This window comes from Xenopus tropicalis, chromosome 7 (genome assembly GCF_000004195.4).
Source record: "Xenopus tropicalis strain Nigerian chromosome 7, UCB_Xtro_10.0, whole genome shotgun sequence".
NCBI classification, from domain to species: domain Eukaryota; kingdom Metazoa; phylum Chordata; class Amphibia; order Anura; family Pipidae; genus Xenopus; species Xenopus tropicalis.
The window spans coordinates 14,288,237-14,306,541 of record NC_030683.2 but is presented as its reverse complement, the minus strand read 5'-3'; the positions used below and the strand labels follow the sequence as shown (position 1 = coordinate 14,306,541).

Genomic DNA, 18,305 nt, shown 5'->3' with positions numbered 1-18,305 from the left:
GGATCAAGTACAGGTACTGTTTTATTATTACAGAGAAAAGGGAATCATTTAACCATTAAATAAACCCAATAGGACTGTTCTGCCCCCAATAAGGGGTAATTATATCTTAGTTGGGATCAAGTACAGGTACTGTTTTATTATTACAGAGAAAAGGGAATCATTTAACCATGAAATAAACCCAATAGGGCTGTTCTGCCCCCAATAAGGGGTAATTATATCTTAGTTGGGATCAAGTACAGGTACTGTTTTATTATTACAGAGAAAAGGGAATCATTTAACCATTAAATAAACCCAATAGGACTGTTCTGCCCCCAATAAGGGGTAATTATATCTTAGTTGGGATCAAGTACAGGTACTGTTTTATTATTACAGGGAAAAGGGAATCGTTTAACCATTAAATAAACCCAATAGGGCTGTTCTGCCCCCAATAAGGGGTAATTATATCTTAGTTGGGATCAAGTACAGGTACTGTTTTATTATTACAGAGAAAAGGGAATCATTTAACCATTAAATAAACCCAATAGGGCTGTTCTGCCCCAATAAGGGGTAATTATATCTTAGTTGGGATCAAGTACAGGTACTGTTTTATTATTACAGAGAAAAGGGAATCATTTAACCATTAAATAAACCCAATAGGACTGTTCTGCCCCCAATAAGGGGTAATTATATCTTAGTTGGGATCAAGTACAGGTACTGTTTTATTATTACAGAGAAAAGGGAATCATTTAACCATTAAATAAACCCAATAGGGCTGTTCTGCCCCAATAAGGGGTAATTATATCTTAGTTGGGATCAAGTACAGGTACTGTTTTATTATTACAGAGAAAAGGGAATCATTTAACCATTAAATAAACCCAATAGGGCTGTTCTGCCCCAATAAGGGGTAATTATATCTTAGTTGGGATCAAGTACAGGTACTGTTTTATTATTACAGAGAAAAGGGAATAATTTAACCATGAAATAAACCCAATAGGACTGTTCTGCCCCCAATAAGGGGTAATTATATCTTAGTTGGGATCAAGTACAGGTACTGTTTTATTATTACAGAGAAAAAGGAAATCATTTTTAAAAATTTGAATTGTTTGCTTATAATGGAGTCTATGGGAGATGGCCTTTCCATAATTTGGAACTTTCTGGATAATGGGTTTCCAGATAAGGGGTCCGATACCTGTACTTTGCACACTACCTAGGAGGTCATAAATGACCCCTAACTATAACAAAGGATTATGATGCTCCTACACCAAGAACCTCTGGTGGGGTTGCCCCCTCTGCCAGCTTTTTTCGCTAGGAAGGGGGCAGGTGGTGACATCATGGGGATGGGGAAGAGGCAGGACTGTGACATCACGACGGAGGGGAAGAGGCAGGGCTGTCATATTACAAGGGAGGGGAAGAGGTGGGGCTGTGACATCATGAGGGAGGGGAAGAGGCGGGGCTGTGATATCACAAGGGAGGGGAAGAGGTGGGGCTGTGACATCAGGAGGGTGGGGAAGAGGCGGGGTTGTGATATCACAAGGGAGGGGAAGAGGTGGGGCTGTGACATCAGGAGGGTGGGGAAGAGGTGGGGCTGTGATATCACAAAGGAGGGGAAGAGGTGGGGCTGTGACATCAGGAGGGTGGGGAAGAGGCGAGGCTGTGATATCACAAAGGAGGGGAAGAGGTGGGGCTGTGACATCAGGAGGGTGTCGAAGAGGCGGGGTTGTGATATCACAAGGGAGGGGAAGAGGTGGGGCTGTGACATCAGGAGGGTGGGGAATAGGCTGGGCCATGACATCACTGAGCTGGGCTATGAAGTAGCGATCGGTTTTTGCAGTTTTTGACCCAGACAGCCCTTCTAAAAACTGGGCAACCTCACCCTCTGGGCAGTCAGAAGGGGCAAACCACCCTTGGCTTCTCTTACCAGCTGCACTATATCACATTATAAGCCTGTAATACTTATAGTATTGGCCTTTCCCTAACCATAGGCTCATCGTGAGCGTCTTACTGTTTATACATGCAAGTCAGATTTGATATAACAGGAAGGTTACTGTGCTTTGTATTAGTTATATGAGGGAATGAGTCATAAAATGGCCGTATCCCCATGTGAGCTCCTTTACAAGCCGCATATCAAAAGGGAGATTTATGCACAAATACATGATCAGACTATAGACATATCCTCAGACGGATGTTTTCCAGGTTAAAGGGCAACTGAGAAATGAATCCAAAGACCTTCGCTGCATATTTTAGAATATGTTTGTTGTGCCGTCATAATTTATTTTCCAAGCATGTTTTTTATTTTGCTTCTGCATTTCAATAGCCTAACAAGGAAGTGTGGGCAAGAGGGTGGTCCGACATTTGCCCCCCCCGGGCTCTCTGCCAGATTTATGCACGAGGCTCTAAACTTTAAATGAACGGACAAGCTGTAAGTCGGCATTGCTTATTGAATTTAACCACAGAGTGGTTATTTGTTGTTGATCAATGGGCAGTCAGAAGGGGCAAACCAACCTTGCAGATCTCAGTTATGGGCTATAGACCTGTGCAGCATCAGGGGGTGCAGGTCAGCCCCGTCTTAAAGGAAACACCACCGAACAGTGCAGGTCTCTATAAGTATATTGCATACAGCTCATACTGAAAACCCTGGTTCATATAAACAAACCATTTTTATAAAAATATTAGTATGTGCCACAGGGTAAGATAAAATAGAAAACTGCCATTTTAAGTACTAAGTGCCACCCCTTGGGATCATACAATTCACGATGAACACAAACAAACCAAGGGCACATCAGCCAATGCCTAGTTAATAAAACTATTGTTGATCAATGGGCCGCAAGTCAGGGCTAGTGCTTAAGGGGCTACTTTGTTCCTTTTGACCTAAGTCCAAAAAGTGCCTCTCAATTAGTGATGAGCAAATTTTTTCCCCAGGCATGGATTCGCTGCGAATTTCCGCATTTCGCCATTGGCAAATTGTTTTGCTAAACTTGCGAAAAATTTTTTGTTGAATGTCAAATTGGGCGTGGTCACGTCAAAAAGGGGCACTATCGCGTAAAAAGGGTGCGGCCGTGGCAATTATGGCGCGGTCATGACAAAATTGGGTGCGGGTGACAAAAAAAATAGACGCAAGAGAAAAAAAACAGACGTGGGCGACAAAAAAGACGCGGGCGACAAATGCGTTTCACAAATGTTTCACAAATTTTCTTGCTGTTTCGCGAATTTCATGGCGAAGCGAAACGGTACAGATTCGCTCATCACTAATCTCAATGAAGCAATTCCCCACATTCATTATTCCCTATCAATACATCACTAAGCAATGTTCCCTTTATTGCTTTTAGACCGTGTACACAAAAGAAGATCTTATATATACGGAGTTACACGTGGGTCATAACCTGTATTTACAGCTTAAATAAACACTAGTCAATTGCACTCCATTCAGGATCATTGTTGCCCTTTATATTGTTCAAACTAAAATCACTATAGAGCTGAGATTTACTTCATTTTTTCCAGGCTAAACAAATGTGACTGTATTTTTATGTCAATAAATCACACATTTTTATGTTTGCATTTGATATTTATTTTGGCAGTGGCTTCCAGCTATGAGGTTACTTTTTGGGGGGACTGTAAGGTATTTACACTGTTATACATCCATATATCGAATATTATTTATTACCAGCTCTCTAGAGAGTATTTCTCAATGTGTAACTTTTAGTGCAATGGCAATTTTTTCCCACAATGCCGTGTTTTTTTTACCAGAATACCAAGTACTAACCCATATGCTCTCCTCGTGGAGCCCCTGGATACTCTACTAATTACTAATCCTCTTTATAGAATGATATAGTCCAAGAGCTATCCCTCTTATCAATATCTTCTCCTTCTGATGCCTCCTCCCTCAAGCTCCTCAGCATCACCCACTGCCTTTAGCAAGTAGAGTCCAAAGAAGTTGAACCTTTGAATCCCTTTTAGGTAGAAAAGGTCAAAAGAAAACTCCTAGTTTCCTCAGGCATACCCAACCAATGGAAGGAGAACACCTCCTCCATCCCAACTTAGTCCCATTGCTGGAGATAACTCCTTCCAGTAAAGGTTGCCATACACCTTCAGATCCGCTCGCTTGGTGATATCAGGCAAATCCAGGCTAATCCTGGGGCCAAACAATCGAGTTAAAACAACGGGTATAGGAGAAGTCAGATCGGGGGCTGCATCAACGAGCCAATGCGGTCACCGATCCATCTAAATTTTTTAACATGCACAACCGATATCTGACCGAGGCCAGATATCAGGTCAGGCAGGCCCGTCCGTAGTGCCCATACACGGGCAGATAAGCTGCCGAAACGGTCTAAGGGACATCGGCAGCAAGACTTAGCCCGTGTATGGCCAATTTAAGAGGACAATGAAATCCCCACTAGTTTACACATTTACTTGCTGCTTTTAGAACAAAAATTGTAGACAAAAATCTTGTAGACAATTCTGAATAATATATGGTGCTGGTTTCACATTAATACTATCTGTAAAATGGATCCTTTATTGGAGCTCCCTATAGATCCTCTTGGGTGGGCGTGTCCTAAAGGTCCCAGCCTGAAGACAGTAAGAGGGGGATAGCCAATCACAGCACTGCAGTCACACAAGAAAAGACAGTTCCCTATCAATTCAGCCTAGCTGCTGATTGGTTCCTATCATATAGTGCAGTGTTTTAAGTGCCGCTGGCCCCTCTGCACAGCTTGAGAAATGAGGCATCAGGAAGTGAAACAGATGGGCGGGACCAGTGGGGTTTTTGAAAAATTTTCAATAAATCAGCCCAAAACACTACTTTCTATATTTAGACTCATTGGTAGTGGCGAGCGAATTTTTTCGCCATTGGCGAAAATTCGCTGCGGAAAAATTCTAAGAGTGGAAAAATTCTGGTGGGCCCCGGCGGCCCAATCCAACCTTTTCCGGCGCTCCCCCTTCTGACTGTTCTTCCCCTGACGCGTTCAATTTATATGTGCTCGGGGAGGATTTTGGGTGGGGGGCCCTGCAGGGGGGTTAGGGGGGCCCCTGGGGGGGTAGGGGATGCAGCTGGCTGGGGCACCTGCAGGACCCCTGGGGCGTGAGCCCCGGTGGGCCCTGCACCCCCCAGTCCGACCCTGTCTGTACTGGAGATGTCCTTCCTACAATCCTCTAGATAAAATTGACTTCCAACCTCCAACATCTACTAAGAGAGAAAAGTTGATATTGGATGCTGGGAATTCAAACATACTGCCTATAATGTATGTGATCCCACATCCCTCACATACAATCAATATCCCAGAACCTTCTCATTCTCCGTAGCTCCGTATAACTGGGCAGGCATGCTTCTGTAAAGACATTTTTTATTCCGTCAGTCTCTCTCTCTGACACCTTTTCACTCCAGAAGGAAAACAACCTCAGACTGTTTTTGTTTTCCCTGACAACACCTGTCATTTGAATGATGTATTATACACACTTTCTAGCCTTAAAATAGTAAACTGATATGAAAACTTCCAAAAAATATGTAGTCTTAGGCAATTTCCGACCCTGCTTGTAGTTAGTTAATGACATCTTATCACTAAAATAAATTAATTCTTAGGTTTCACTACAAAAATATGTTTCAAAATTAGGTTGGATTATACAGGTATGGGACCCCTTATCTGGAAACCCGTTGTCCGGAAAGTTTTGAATTACGGAAAGGCCATCTCCCATAGACACCATTATAAGCAAATAATTCTAATTTTTAAAAATGCTTTCCTTTTTCTCTGTGATAATAAAACAGTACAGGTATGGCATCCCTTATCTGGAAACCCGTTATCCAGAAAGTTCCGAATTATGGAAAGGCCATCTCCCATAGACTCCATTATAAGCAAATAATTCTAATTTTTAAAAATGATTCCCGTTTTCTCTGTGATTATAAAACAGTACAGGTATGGGACCCGCTATCCAGAATGCTTGGGACCTGGGGTTTCACAAATGAAAATACATTGCCGTTTCCATCCTTTCATTTTGATGTGTATTTAGACCCTATCTCTGGGGATATTACTTTATAACTTTAAAATATAAAAGGAAAACTATACCCCCAGAATGAATACGTAACCAACAGACAGTTTATATTATGTTAAGTGACCTATTAAAGAATCTCACCAAACTGGAAAATATATATCAGTAAATATTGCCCTTTTACATGATTTCCCTTGAGCCGCCATTTTGTGATGGGCTGTGTGCTCCCTCAGAGATCAGCTGACAGGAAGTGATGCAGCTCTAACTGTAACAGGAAGTAGTGTGGGAGCAAAAGGCGGCCCTTAGTACTTATAATGGCAGTTTCCTATTTAGGATTACCCAATGGCACATACTACTAAACAAGTATATTTATATGAAAATGGTTTATTTAGATGCAGCAGGGTTTTACATATGAGCTGTTTAACGCAATATATTTATATAGAGACCTACATTGTTTGGGGGTATGGTGAATTATGTTCTTCCAATTGTAGACATGCTGGTCTAACAGCTCATCTTCAATAAGAAATTCCAATACTATGGGGCAGATTTACTAATCCACGAATCCGAATCCCGAAAGGAAAAAAAATCGTATTGGAAATGAAAATTTCGCGACTTTTTCATCACTGTCGCAATTTTTCGTATTTGTTGCAACTCTTTCGTTGCCGTCGCGACTTTATCGCGATTTTTTCATATTGAGCGGTAGTAAACGGCGGAAAAACCAGTCCGATTTTTTCGCAACGGCGACGAAAAAGTCGCGTAAAATATACGAAAAAGTCACAACGGCGACGGAAAAATCGCGGGGCATACGAAAAAGTTGCGACGGCGACGAAAAAGTCGCAAAACTATACTAATACTATGGGGCAGATTTACTAATCCACGATTCTGAATCCCAAAAGGAAAAAAATTGTATTGGAAATGAAACTTTCGCAACTTTTTCGTCGCCGTTGCGATTTTTCGTATTTGTCGCAACTTTATCGCGATTTTTTCGTGTTGAGCGATAGTAAACGGCGGAAAAACCAGTCAGATTTTTTCGCGGCGGCGACGAAAAAGACGCAGAAAATATACAAAAAGGCGCAACGGCGACGAAAAAATCGCGGGACATACGAAAAAGTTGCAACAGTGATGAAAAAGTCGCAAAACTATACTAATACTATGGGGCAGATTTACTAATCCACGAATCCGAATCCCGAAAGGAAAAAAATTGTATTGGAAACGAAAATTTCGCAACTTTTTCGTCGCCGTTGCGATTTTTTCGTATTTGTCGCAACTTTATCACAATTTTTTCGTGTTGAGCGATAGTAAACGGCGGAAAAACCAGTCCGATTTTTTCACGACGGCAACAAAAAAGTCGCGGAAAATTGACAAAAAAGTTGCGATGGCGACGGAAAAATCGCGGGACATATGAAAAAGTTGCGACGGCGACGAAAAAGTCACAAAAATACAGATCATTACGAAAAAACGCATTCGGACGCCTTCGGACCGTTCGTGGATTAGTAACTCTCCCCCTAAGTAGTAGATACTGCCTATGCCGCCAGTGCATGCTTATCCAGCTGTAAAAGAGTCTAAATTCTCACCTTTTTGCAATACATACACATGAACAATTATCTCCGCGTGATGTGGCCTGAATAACCGCTCAAGTCGGGCTGCAGTACATCAGTTGGGCTTGTAAGGAACGTTCCTATCTGGGGGTAATCAGCATGTCATTCCACTTACCAGCATATTGTGGTGCACATTTCACAAACGATTATTCCATGAAACAGAGCTCGTTCCATCTGTAGGTTCAGCCGAGGACATTCGGAGCCATGGCACTAGAGTGCTCATACAATGAGGCCTTCCCCCCACAAAACAGCATGCTTAGTGTTTGCCTCGTTGGACGTGTGTGTTATAGTTTCATTTGTATGCGGAGGAGTCGGCCATGGATGAAGCCGATCCATACAGTGCGCTGACATGTTAAGACTCCATGACATTGATCCGCGGACTCCGAGCAGATGCGCCCGTTGCTGCTTATGGCTGTGATGAACTACAACAGGAGAGCGAATCATGTGAATTTACTTTTTCACAATTTTAATTAAGTTTAAATTGATTTCTAAGAAGATAAATGGTTTCATTACTGCGACTCACACCGAGCACCTTGGTTGGAAATTAAACATCAACGGAATCTCCTGACTGTTTGCTGATAATCACAGATTTATATTTTCTCTTCCACATGAATAGTCGCTGGTTTTATTTATGGATCTGTACATTAGACACAACCTGACTTGCGTGGTGTTCCGGCAATCATAGATAGAGATTTATTTAAAGATTCTCTCACTGAGGGGGCCGTTTACTGACTGTCGGATTTGTGTTTTTTTTCCAATTGGATAGGAAAAAAGTCACAAATTTTTCAAGATTTAATATGAGACCAAACAGCTAAAAATCCTAATCCGACAATTGGCCGGCTAGAACTTGCCGAGATAATGTAGAAGTTTGCCGCCGAAACCTTTAGATGTTTCGGATTTTTGATGCTGGTTTTTTGGGGTGACAATTTGAAAAAGTTCTGCAAGTTCCGTTAACTAGAAAACCATTATCTATACAGCTCCAAATTACAGAAAGGCCATCTCCCATAAACTCTATTTTAATCAAATAATTCACATTTTTAAAAGTGATTTCCTTTTGCTCTGTAAAAATGCAGAAATTAAACAATACCCAGTACAGGTATGGGATCCCTTATCCAGAAACCCATTATCCAAAAAGTTCCGAAGTACAGAAAAGCCAACTCCCATAGACTCCATTATAAGCAAATAATTCTAATTTTTAAAAATGATTTTCTTTTCCTTTGTAATAATAAAACAGTACCTGTACTTGATCCCAACTAAGATATAATTACCCCTTATTGGGGGCAGAACAGCCCTATTGGGTTTATTTAATGGTTAAATGATTCCCTTTTCTCTGTAATAATAAAACAGTACCTGTACTTGATCCCAACTAAGATATAATTACCCCTTATTGGGGGCAGAACAGCCCTATTGGGTTTATTTCATGGTTAAATGATTCCCTTTTCTCTGTAATAATAAAACAGTACCTGTACTTGATCCCAACTAAGATATAATTACCCCTTATTGGGGCAGAACAGCCCTATTGGGTTTATTTAATGGTTAAATGATTCCCTTTTCTCTGTAATAATAAAACAGTACCTGTACTTGATCCCAACTAAAATATAATTACCCCTTATTGGGGGCAGAACAATCCACTAAGGTCAAGAACCCACTGGGAAAACTTCCATTACCCTGGCAGGCCAGTCCGACACTGATCAAAAGCTGACTATCCAATACCTGCTCTGAATTTGCTCATCAACATCTGAAGGTTAATTGAAAGATTCACTTATTATAGGAACCACGTACATCAAAGAATGGAATAATTAAGCTATAAGGATAGACTATCAAAGTTTTTTTTACAAGTACACTAGAGGAAACTATGGACAGGGGGGGGGGGGGTTCCTATGGAAAAGAACAAAGATCCATAGGCCACCCCTTTAGACCTGAGGAAGTCAACTTTCAATTAAAGAAACATAGGGGGTTTTCACGGTGCAGATCATATACATAAACGGTGGGTCATTTGGAATGCAACTTGATGGATCATTAACCCCAATCTAACGATATAACGATGTAACTGAAACAACTGTATCAAAAATCCTTGACTTAGAAGCAAAGAAGAATTATTCATGAGGTTGACGAACAAAGACTTGCAAACTTCGATTCATAAATTCATGTGTTTTATCCATTTGAGATTTGGCTCCTCACGTGTTGGTGCTGTCAGCTACATTACTTCATTAGAGCAAACCTCTTTATAAAGAACCATTTCGCTCTCTTTGGAATCCCGGGGAAGGAGTTTTGTGATGAGTTCAGAATTCATTATATCTTTTGACGAGCAGTTAATTTCCCCTGATGACAATTACAAACACATTGCGCTGTACAGAAACAAAGAAGGCAAGATGCAAAATGGTATATAATTCTAGCCTTTAGGGAGCGATCGCATAAATGAAGAGGCAAGCCCTTATTTGTTAATATACACCCTGCAACAGCCTGTTATACATAAAAGGACAATAAAATAGTGACACTATCCACTGGTACATACAATAAAATGGAACTTACGATGTACAGGTATAGGACCCATTATCCAGAATGCTCGGGACCAAGGGTATTCCGGATAAGGGGTCTTTCCGTAATTTGGATCTCAATACCTTACTAAAAAATCAATAAAACATTAATTAAACCCAATAGGATTGTTTTGCATCCAATAAGGATTAATTATATCTTAGTTGGGATCAAGTACAGGTACTGTTTTATTATTACAGAGAAAAGGGAATCATTTAACCATTAAATAAACCCAATAGGGCTGTTCTGCCCCCAATAAGGGGTAATTATATCTTAGTTGGGATCAAGTACAGGTACTGTTTTATTATTACAGAGAAAGGGGATCATTTAATCATTAAATAAACCCAATAGGGCTGTTCTGCCCCCAATAAGGGGTAATTATATCTTAGTTGGGATCAAGTACAGGTACTGTTTTATTATTACAGAGAAAAGGGAATCATTTAACCATGAAATAAACCCAATAGGGCTGTTCTGCCCCAATAAGGGGTAATTATATCTTAGTTGGGATCAAGTACAGGTACTGTTTTATTATTACAGAGAAAAGGGAATCATTTAACCATGAAATAAACCCAATAGGGCTGTTCTGCCCCCAATAAGGGGTAATTATATCTTAGTTGGGATCAAGTACAGGTACTGTTTTATTATTACAGAGAAAAGGGAATCATTTAACCATGAAATAAACCCAATAGGGCTGTTCTGCCCCCAATAAGGGGTAATTATATCTTAGTTGGGATCAAGTACAGGTACTGTTTTATTATTACAGAGAAAAGGGAATCATTTAACCATTAAATAAACCCAATAGGGCTGTTCTGCCCCCAATAAGGGGTAATTATATCTTAGTTGGGATCAAGTACAGGTACTGTTTTATTATTACAGAGAAAAGGGAATCATTTAACCATGAAATAAACCCAATAGGACTGTTCTGCCCCCAATAAGGGGTAATTATATCTTAGTTGGGATCAAGTACAAGTACTGTTTTATTATTACAGAGAAAAGGGAATCATTTAACCATGAAATAAACCCAGGAAAATTAGCGAGACGGCGAAAAATCTGCGAAACGTTTGTTGAGTGAGTTTTTTTGTCACGCACGTCTTTTTTTTTTGCCTCGACCATGCCTATTTTTTATGTGCCCTGGCCCATTTTTATGTGACCACGCCTATTTTTCCATGACCGCAACTTTTTTTTACATGCAACAAATTTTTCCGCAGCGAATTCGCCAGTGGCAAAATGCGGAAATTATGCCTGGTGAAAAATTTCACTCATCACTATTTGTGGTTTCTAAAGTTATTCTGCTTTTTATTCAGCAGCTTCCCAGTTCTGAATTTCAGCAGCTATCTGGTTGCTATGGTCCAAACTACCCCAGCAACCAGCTTTGAATGAGAGAATGGAATATGAATAGGAGAGGGTCTGAATAAAAAAAATGAGTAAGGAAAAATAGCAATCCCTCACAGAGCATTTTATCTTCTAGGTTTCAGGGTCTGAGGGGTCAGGGTCTCCCATTTGAGAGTTGGAAAGAGTCAGAAGAAGAAGGCAAATAACTAAAAAACTATAAAGAAAAAAATGAAGGCCAAAAAGTTGCTTAGAATTAGCCATTTTATAATACTTAGGGGCCCATTCATTAAAGTATGAATCCCAATCACGAAATACGATTCTTTTTGTTTCAATCCGAAAATTTCCAAACTTTCGTAGTCATTGCAACAAATACGATTTAGAATTGTTGCAAACCATGAAAAATTAGCGGAAATTAACGAAAAAAATCACAGAAAATACATACAGTTCTAAAAGTTAGAAAAATACGACTTTTTTGTAATCGTAACCAATCGTACTTTGATAAATGGGCCCCTGAATGTTAACTTGAAGGCGAACCACCCCTGTAAAGTGTCAGTGTTTGGTTTATTCAAGCAAATTCCTGTTCAGGTTTATATGAAATCATTCAGATTCAATGCAAAAGTAGAACAAAAGCAGGTTAATTTAACAGTAATAAAAAAAATTTCATACTCAACATTAAATGGACATAATTATTTTTTTATCTTTATCATTCTATCTTTGTTTCCTATTTTACAAAAATGTAGCGGCTGTGACTAGATCATTTCTAGTAGCGCTACCAGTTAACCAATGGTATCATTACAAACTCAGCATATTATAGCTTTCTAGTGGCTTCAAGGCACTTCTATTGTTAGAAGAGAAAAGGTCAGACTTGCCAGTTACTGTTAAGCTGAAAACCTCTAGGGATTGGTTATTATTATACCCAGAGGCACGGGGCATTTTCCACACACAAAAATACAATGTTTGCCAATTAGTTTTCTTATCAAAGAAGTCTTCCTAGAAAAGGAGCTGGAGATTCCTCGAAAATAAACTAATCTGTATCCTATAGGGCCTAAAGTGTACCAGCTTCTATTGAGAAATGGACCGGCCACATTTATTTTCTTCATTTGATTGGCAGAAATGAAGTATTTGATTAAGTGAAACGTTTTAAAATATAATTTAATAGATGTATTAGTAGCTGTAATAGCGGGGATGTATTGGATCAAAAGTGCTAACATTGTGCCCTATGAGGTCAGCAAACAAAAAGTGCTTGAGTTTATTAGAAATGGAATATGTTGTTCAGGGAAGAGTTAATAATATATTATAGCCATTTGATGTATAAGCCCATTAACGTTGCCGGTAGTTGACTGATTGTCTTCCTACCGCGAACTATGAATCTTTTCCCAAGACAGAGTGCTAGCACCAATCTGCAAAGTGATTGGTCATTAAACTATTTTTAATCGACTGTGTTAGATATTTAGATGACCAATGTAGGCGCTTGTCATGATCAATAAAATATTGTTGCCATTTATTCTGTTTTATACTGCTCTTATTTATATCTGATTACACCTTATCAGCGGATGGAACCACATTCTGATGTGGATGCAGATGTCTAAGAATAATATTAATACTGTTATTATTTATGAATGAAGATTAGAGGCTGTCGTTTATTAGTGAAGGTAGAATGTTGAAGTAACTTATTTAGATCAGATTTTGCAGACCCAGAGGGGTGGAAAGACCACTAAGTCCCAGTCAACTAATATCTGTTTGTCCCTTGCTGCTCTATGCACTCGCTGGTTCCCTTGAAACAATGTATTATTATTATTATTTATATAGCGCCATCAATTTACGCAGCGCTTTACAGAATAGAGGGGTACAAAAGACAGAACAGTTAACATGTACATATAAACAATTCACAAAAATGGTTTGTAGTTACATTGGATGAGGATCGGAGACACTAGGGGGAGGGCCCTGCTCGCATTTTGCATTTGTCGCACAACTATTTTGTTTTTTTTGTTTTTTTTAATCGCGACATGCAAATGATTTTTCCGCACCAAATTTTCATTGTAGTTTTGCGAAACAATTTGCCAATGGGAAAATACTGAAATTTGCAGCGAATCCATGATTTTGAGATGCGCAGCAATTTTTTGATGTGCTGGTTTCACAAAGAGAATCCACCAATGACGAAACGCTGAAATTTGCTGTGAATCCATTACTAGCAACAATTCCACTCATCGCTACTCACGAGCTCATAACTAGCAGTGCAAAAAATATCAAAGAACGTTAATATGTTGTTTTCAATAGCAATTCAATTTACAAATAATTTTATAATGGATTTATATTACAACTTTAGAGTGTAATGATGAAGTGTAGTGATGAACGAATCTATCCCGTTTCGCTTTGGCGGAAAATTTGCGAAACAGCAAAAAATCCACACATTTAGGCACACGTTTTTAATGTGAAGAAATAAAAACCATGTTTTAGCAGACCCTGGCAGTCCGGAGTGCTTCATGTCCTATTTTTGCTTTTAAAAAATCCACAAAATGCATTTGTTCCACAACATTTTTGTCGCCCACGTCTTCTTTTGTCACATTTGTCTTTTTTTTGTTGCGCACTTTTTTTTTTTGCCGCAACTGTCCCCATTTTTACACGACCGCGCCCATTGTGATGCTACCGCAACTTTTTTTGACACGTCATTAATTTTCCTGCGGCCAATTTTTGCTGAATTTTTCTGAAACAATTCCTCAATGGTGAAGTGCAAACATTCGCTGTAAATCCATGCCTGTCGAAAACAAATTTGCTCGTCACTAATCGTGTACTCTTGCGTTAGGCACAATATGCACTTTTAAGCTTAAATTCCCCCTTTAGCTTCCAGAAGTAATTTGTTTAGAACTGAGACTGGGGTTCATTTATAAACACTGGGCAAATTTGCACCTGAGTAGTAACCCATAGCAACCAATGACTGGTTCGAGTTTTCCTGCTATCTGCAGGTTGGCAGGAAACACTGAAAGCAATATTCTGATTGGTTGCCATGAGTTACTGCCCAGGTGCATATTAGCCCAGTGTTTATAAATGACCAAGGGGACATTGGTTGTATTGTCCGTGCATCTGAGCAATTTGCACAAAGAAGTATTATTCTTTAACCCAATTCTTCTTGTCTTGTTCTTATAGGCAACAGACCCTGATGCCGGAGTCAACGGCCAAGTCCGTTATAGCCTGGCAAATCTCAACAACATCTTCCGTATCACTGCCAACGGGAGTATATACACCTCTGTCAAGCTGGACCGAGAAACAAAAGATAGTTATGAACTTGTCGTTGAAGCGACAGATGGAGCAGTGGACCCGCGGCGCAGTACAATAACCCTTACGATTAAAGTCATCGACATCGACGACAATAGCCCCCAGTTTACAAACTCCACTTATTCCGTCAGCGTCCCAGAGAATATGATTCCAGGCACGGTGTTCTTACGCGTACAGGTGAGCAGGGAAAAAACTACTGAAGCGAAGTTTCTATTTAATTATGATGTTTAAAATTCCATCGGGGCCTTTACAGCTCTTGATTGATACCATAGTTCAGCCGGCATTTAATTAAAGCAAGGAATAGGCTGCTTGGTATCTCCCGTATTAATCCGTTATGGTAAGGAAACGCCAATTTGAATAACAAAAAAAAAAAAATTCTGTTTAATTATAATTACATTCCACCGCTGAAATTGGGTATTCTTGCCTTTCGCAAAGTTTTTAATCTTAGTGTGGGTGACATGAAAACCCAAGAACATGATTATACCATCGGCATTGAACAAAACATGACATTAATACAAAAAAAGGATGAAGAAATACATTACATTTATTGATGTCAATTAATTAAGTAGTACATGGATTTGCTTTTTTTTCCCCCTTGTTTGTTTAAACTGGAATTATTTCGATATGTTCTGGTTAATTGCCCCATATTTCATGCCAAAAAAGGACACGTCCTGTTATTGTATTGATGGTAGCTCTAATAGGGGGATTTAATAGTTACATAGTTACATAGTTACATAGGGTTGAAAAAAGACCATTGTCCATCAAGTTCAACCCATCCGAGTAAACCCAGCACACAACCTATACTAACCAATCTATACACTCACATACATAAACTATATATATACAACCAGTAATACTAACTGTAGATATTAGTATCACAATAGCCTTGGATATTCTGCTTGTTCAAAAACTCATCCAGGCCCCTCTTAAAGGCATTAACAGAATCTGCCATTACCACATCACTAGGAAGGGCATTCCCCAACCTCACTGCCCTCACCGTGAGGAACCCCCTACCCAACATCCCCCGGCAGGGCATTCCCCAACCCCCTCACTGCCCTCACCGTGAGGAACCCCCTACCCAACATCCCCCGGCAGGGCATTCCCCAACCCCCTCACTGCCCTCACCGTGAGGAACCCCCTACCCAACATCCCCCGGCAGGGCATTCCCCAACCCCCTCACTGCCCTCACCGTGAGGAACCCCCTACCCAACATCCCCCAGCAGTGCATTCCCCAACCCCCTCACTGCCCTCACCGTGAGGAACCCCCTACCCAACATCCCCCTGCAGGGCATTCCCCAACCTCACTGCCCTCACCGTGAGGAACCCCCTACCCAACATCCCCCGGCAGGGCATTCCCCAACCCCCTCACTGCCCTCACCGTGAGGAACCCCCTACCCAACAACCCCCGGCAGGGCATTCCCCAACCCCCTCACTGCTCTCACCGTGAGGAACCCCCTACCCAACATCCCCCGGCAGGGCATTCCCCAACCCCCTCACTGCCCTCACCGTGAGGAACCCCCTACCCAACATCCCCCGGCAGGGCATTCCCCAACCCCCTCACTGCCCTCACCGTGAGGAACCCCCTACCCAACATCCCCCTGCAGGGCATTCCCCAACCTCACTGCCCTCACCGTGAGGAACCCCCTACCCAACATCCCCCGGCAGGGCATTCCCCAACCCCCTCACTGCCCTCACCGTGAGGAACCCCCTACCCAACAACCCCCGGCAGGGCATTCCCCAACCCCCTCACTGCTCTCACCGTGAGGAACCCCCTACCCAACATCCCCCGGCAGGGCATTCCCCAACCCCCTCACTGCCCTCACCGTGAGGAACCCCCTACCCAACATCCCCCGGCAGGGCATTCCCCAACCCCCTCACTGCCCTCACCGTGAGGAACCCCCTACCCAACATCCCCCGGCAGGGCATTTCCCAACCCCCTCACTGCCCTCACCGTGAGGAACCCCCTACCCAACATCCCCCGGCAGGGCATTCCCCAACCCCCTCACTGCCCTCACCGTGAGGAACCCCCTACGCTGCTTCAAATTGAAGCTCTGTTCCTCTAATCTATAGTAAAATCTATAATAAAAGTCGTAAATGTAAAAAATTCGCACAAACATAGAATAATTGTTCATTAGTAGGGATGAGTCATGAATTGCTGTGATGTTTCGCTTCACCGGAAAAAAATTGTGAATCTTTCGAAGGATTTGCGGCAAAAATGTCGAGACATAAATTTTCGCATTGCAAAAAATGTTTCTGTTACTGTCTTTTATTACTTTCCCCCCTTAAAGTAGTACAGGTACGGGATCCGTTATCAGGAAAGTCATTATCCAGAAAGTTCCAAATTACAGGAAGGCCATCTTCCATAGACTCCATTATAAGCAAATAGTTCTAAATTTTAAAGAATGATTCCATTTTCTCTGTAATAATAAAACAGTCCCTGTACTTAATCCCAACTAAGATATAATTACCCCTTATTGGGGGCAGAACAGCCCTATTGGGTTTATTTAATGGTTAAATGATTCCCTTTTCTCTGTAATAATAAAACAGTACCTGTACTTGATCCCAACTAAGATATAATTACCCCTTATTGGGGCAGAACAGCCCTATTGGGTTTATTTCATGGTTAAATGATTCCCTTTTCTCTGTAATAATAAAACAGTACCTGTACTTGATCCCAACTAAGATATAATTACCCCTTATTGGGGCAGAACAGCCCTATTGGGTTTATTTCATGGTTAAATGATTCCCTTTTCTCTGTAATAATAAAACAGTACCTGTACTTGATCCCAACTAAGATATAATTACCCCTTATTGGGGGCAGAACAACCCTATTGGGTTTATTTAATGGTTAAATGATTCCCTTTTCTCTGTAATAATAAAACAGTACCTGTACTTGATCCCAACTAAGATATAATTACCCCTTATTGGGGGCAGAACAGCCCTATTGGGTTTATTTAATGGTTAAATGATTTTTCAGGAGACTTAAGGTATGGAGATCTAAATTATGGAAGGAGCATTCTGGATAGCAAGTCTGATAACTGTACCAACAATTTTAATACATTCATATACAGATTTTTTGCCTTGTCAGCATCTGTAATGAATTGTTTTTTGATAGCAACTGTCTCATGTTGTATAATGTAAGTTGTGTTCCTGTAGGTCCTGTAGGAGAGCCATGAATGACATATGGGCCCCCATTTATAGCCAATTTGGTACTAATATAATTGTATTCTTAATAGTGCATCTGCTATTCCCTAAAGCACTAAAGAACCTTGCATGCAAGTACACACACAGGTAAACACTCACTGCAATTTCTAAAAAAGAATATAAATTATGGTTAAACATAGAACAGCGGTTTATTCGTTTTATAATGATCCCAGGAACTGGAGACATGAAATGTTCAAGTCGGTTGCTTTTTTTTTTATCATTTATTGCTACAAACTCAAATGCATTTCTTTCAAAACATTTATTAGCCATTTCCTAAAAACATATCTGGATGGTGTAAGAGAGAAAAAGGGGGTTGGTGTGGGTTGGCAGTTAGTTACACCGAATACAAGGGAAATGTTGCTGCCGGTGGAAACGCAGTTTTAGAAAATTAAACTGAAATATTTAGAT

General features: G+C 40.7%; 1 protein-coding gene across 2 annotated transcripts in view; it reads left to right on the top strand.

Annotated features, from left to right (window-relative positions):
- The window catches only part of pcdh15 (protocadherin-related 15), a 709,890-nt gene that overhangs the window by 483,884 nt on the left and 207,701 nt on the right, over positions 1 to 18,305 (top strand). For both annotated transcript variants that reach the window (XM_031905917.1, XM_031905916.1), the window contains exon 20: positions 14,565 to 14,870. In XM_031905917.1, coding sequence (XP_031761777.1) covers positions 14,565 to 14,870 — 306 coding nt within the window. The remainder of the gene's footprint in view (positions 1 to 14,564; positions 14,871 to 18,305) is intronic.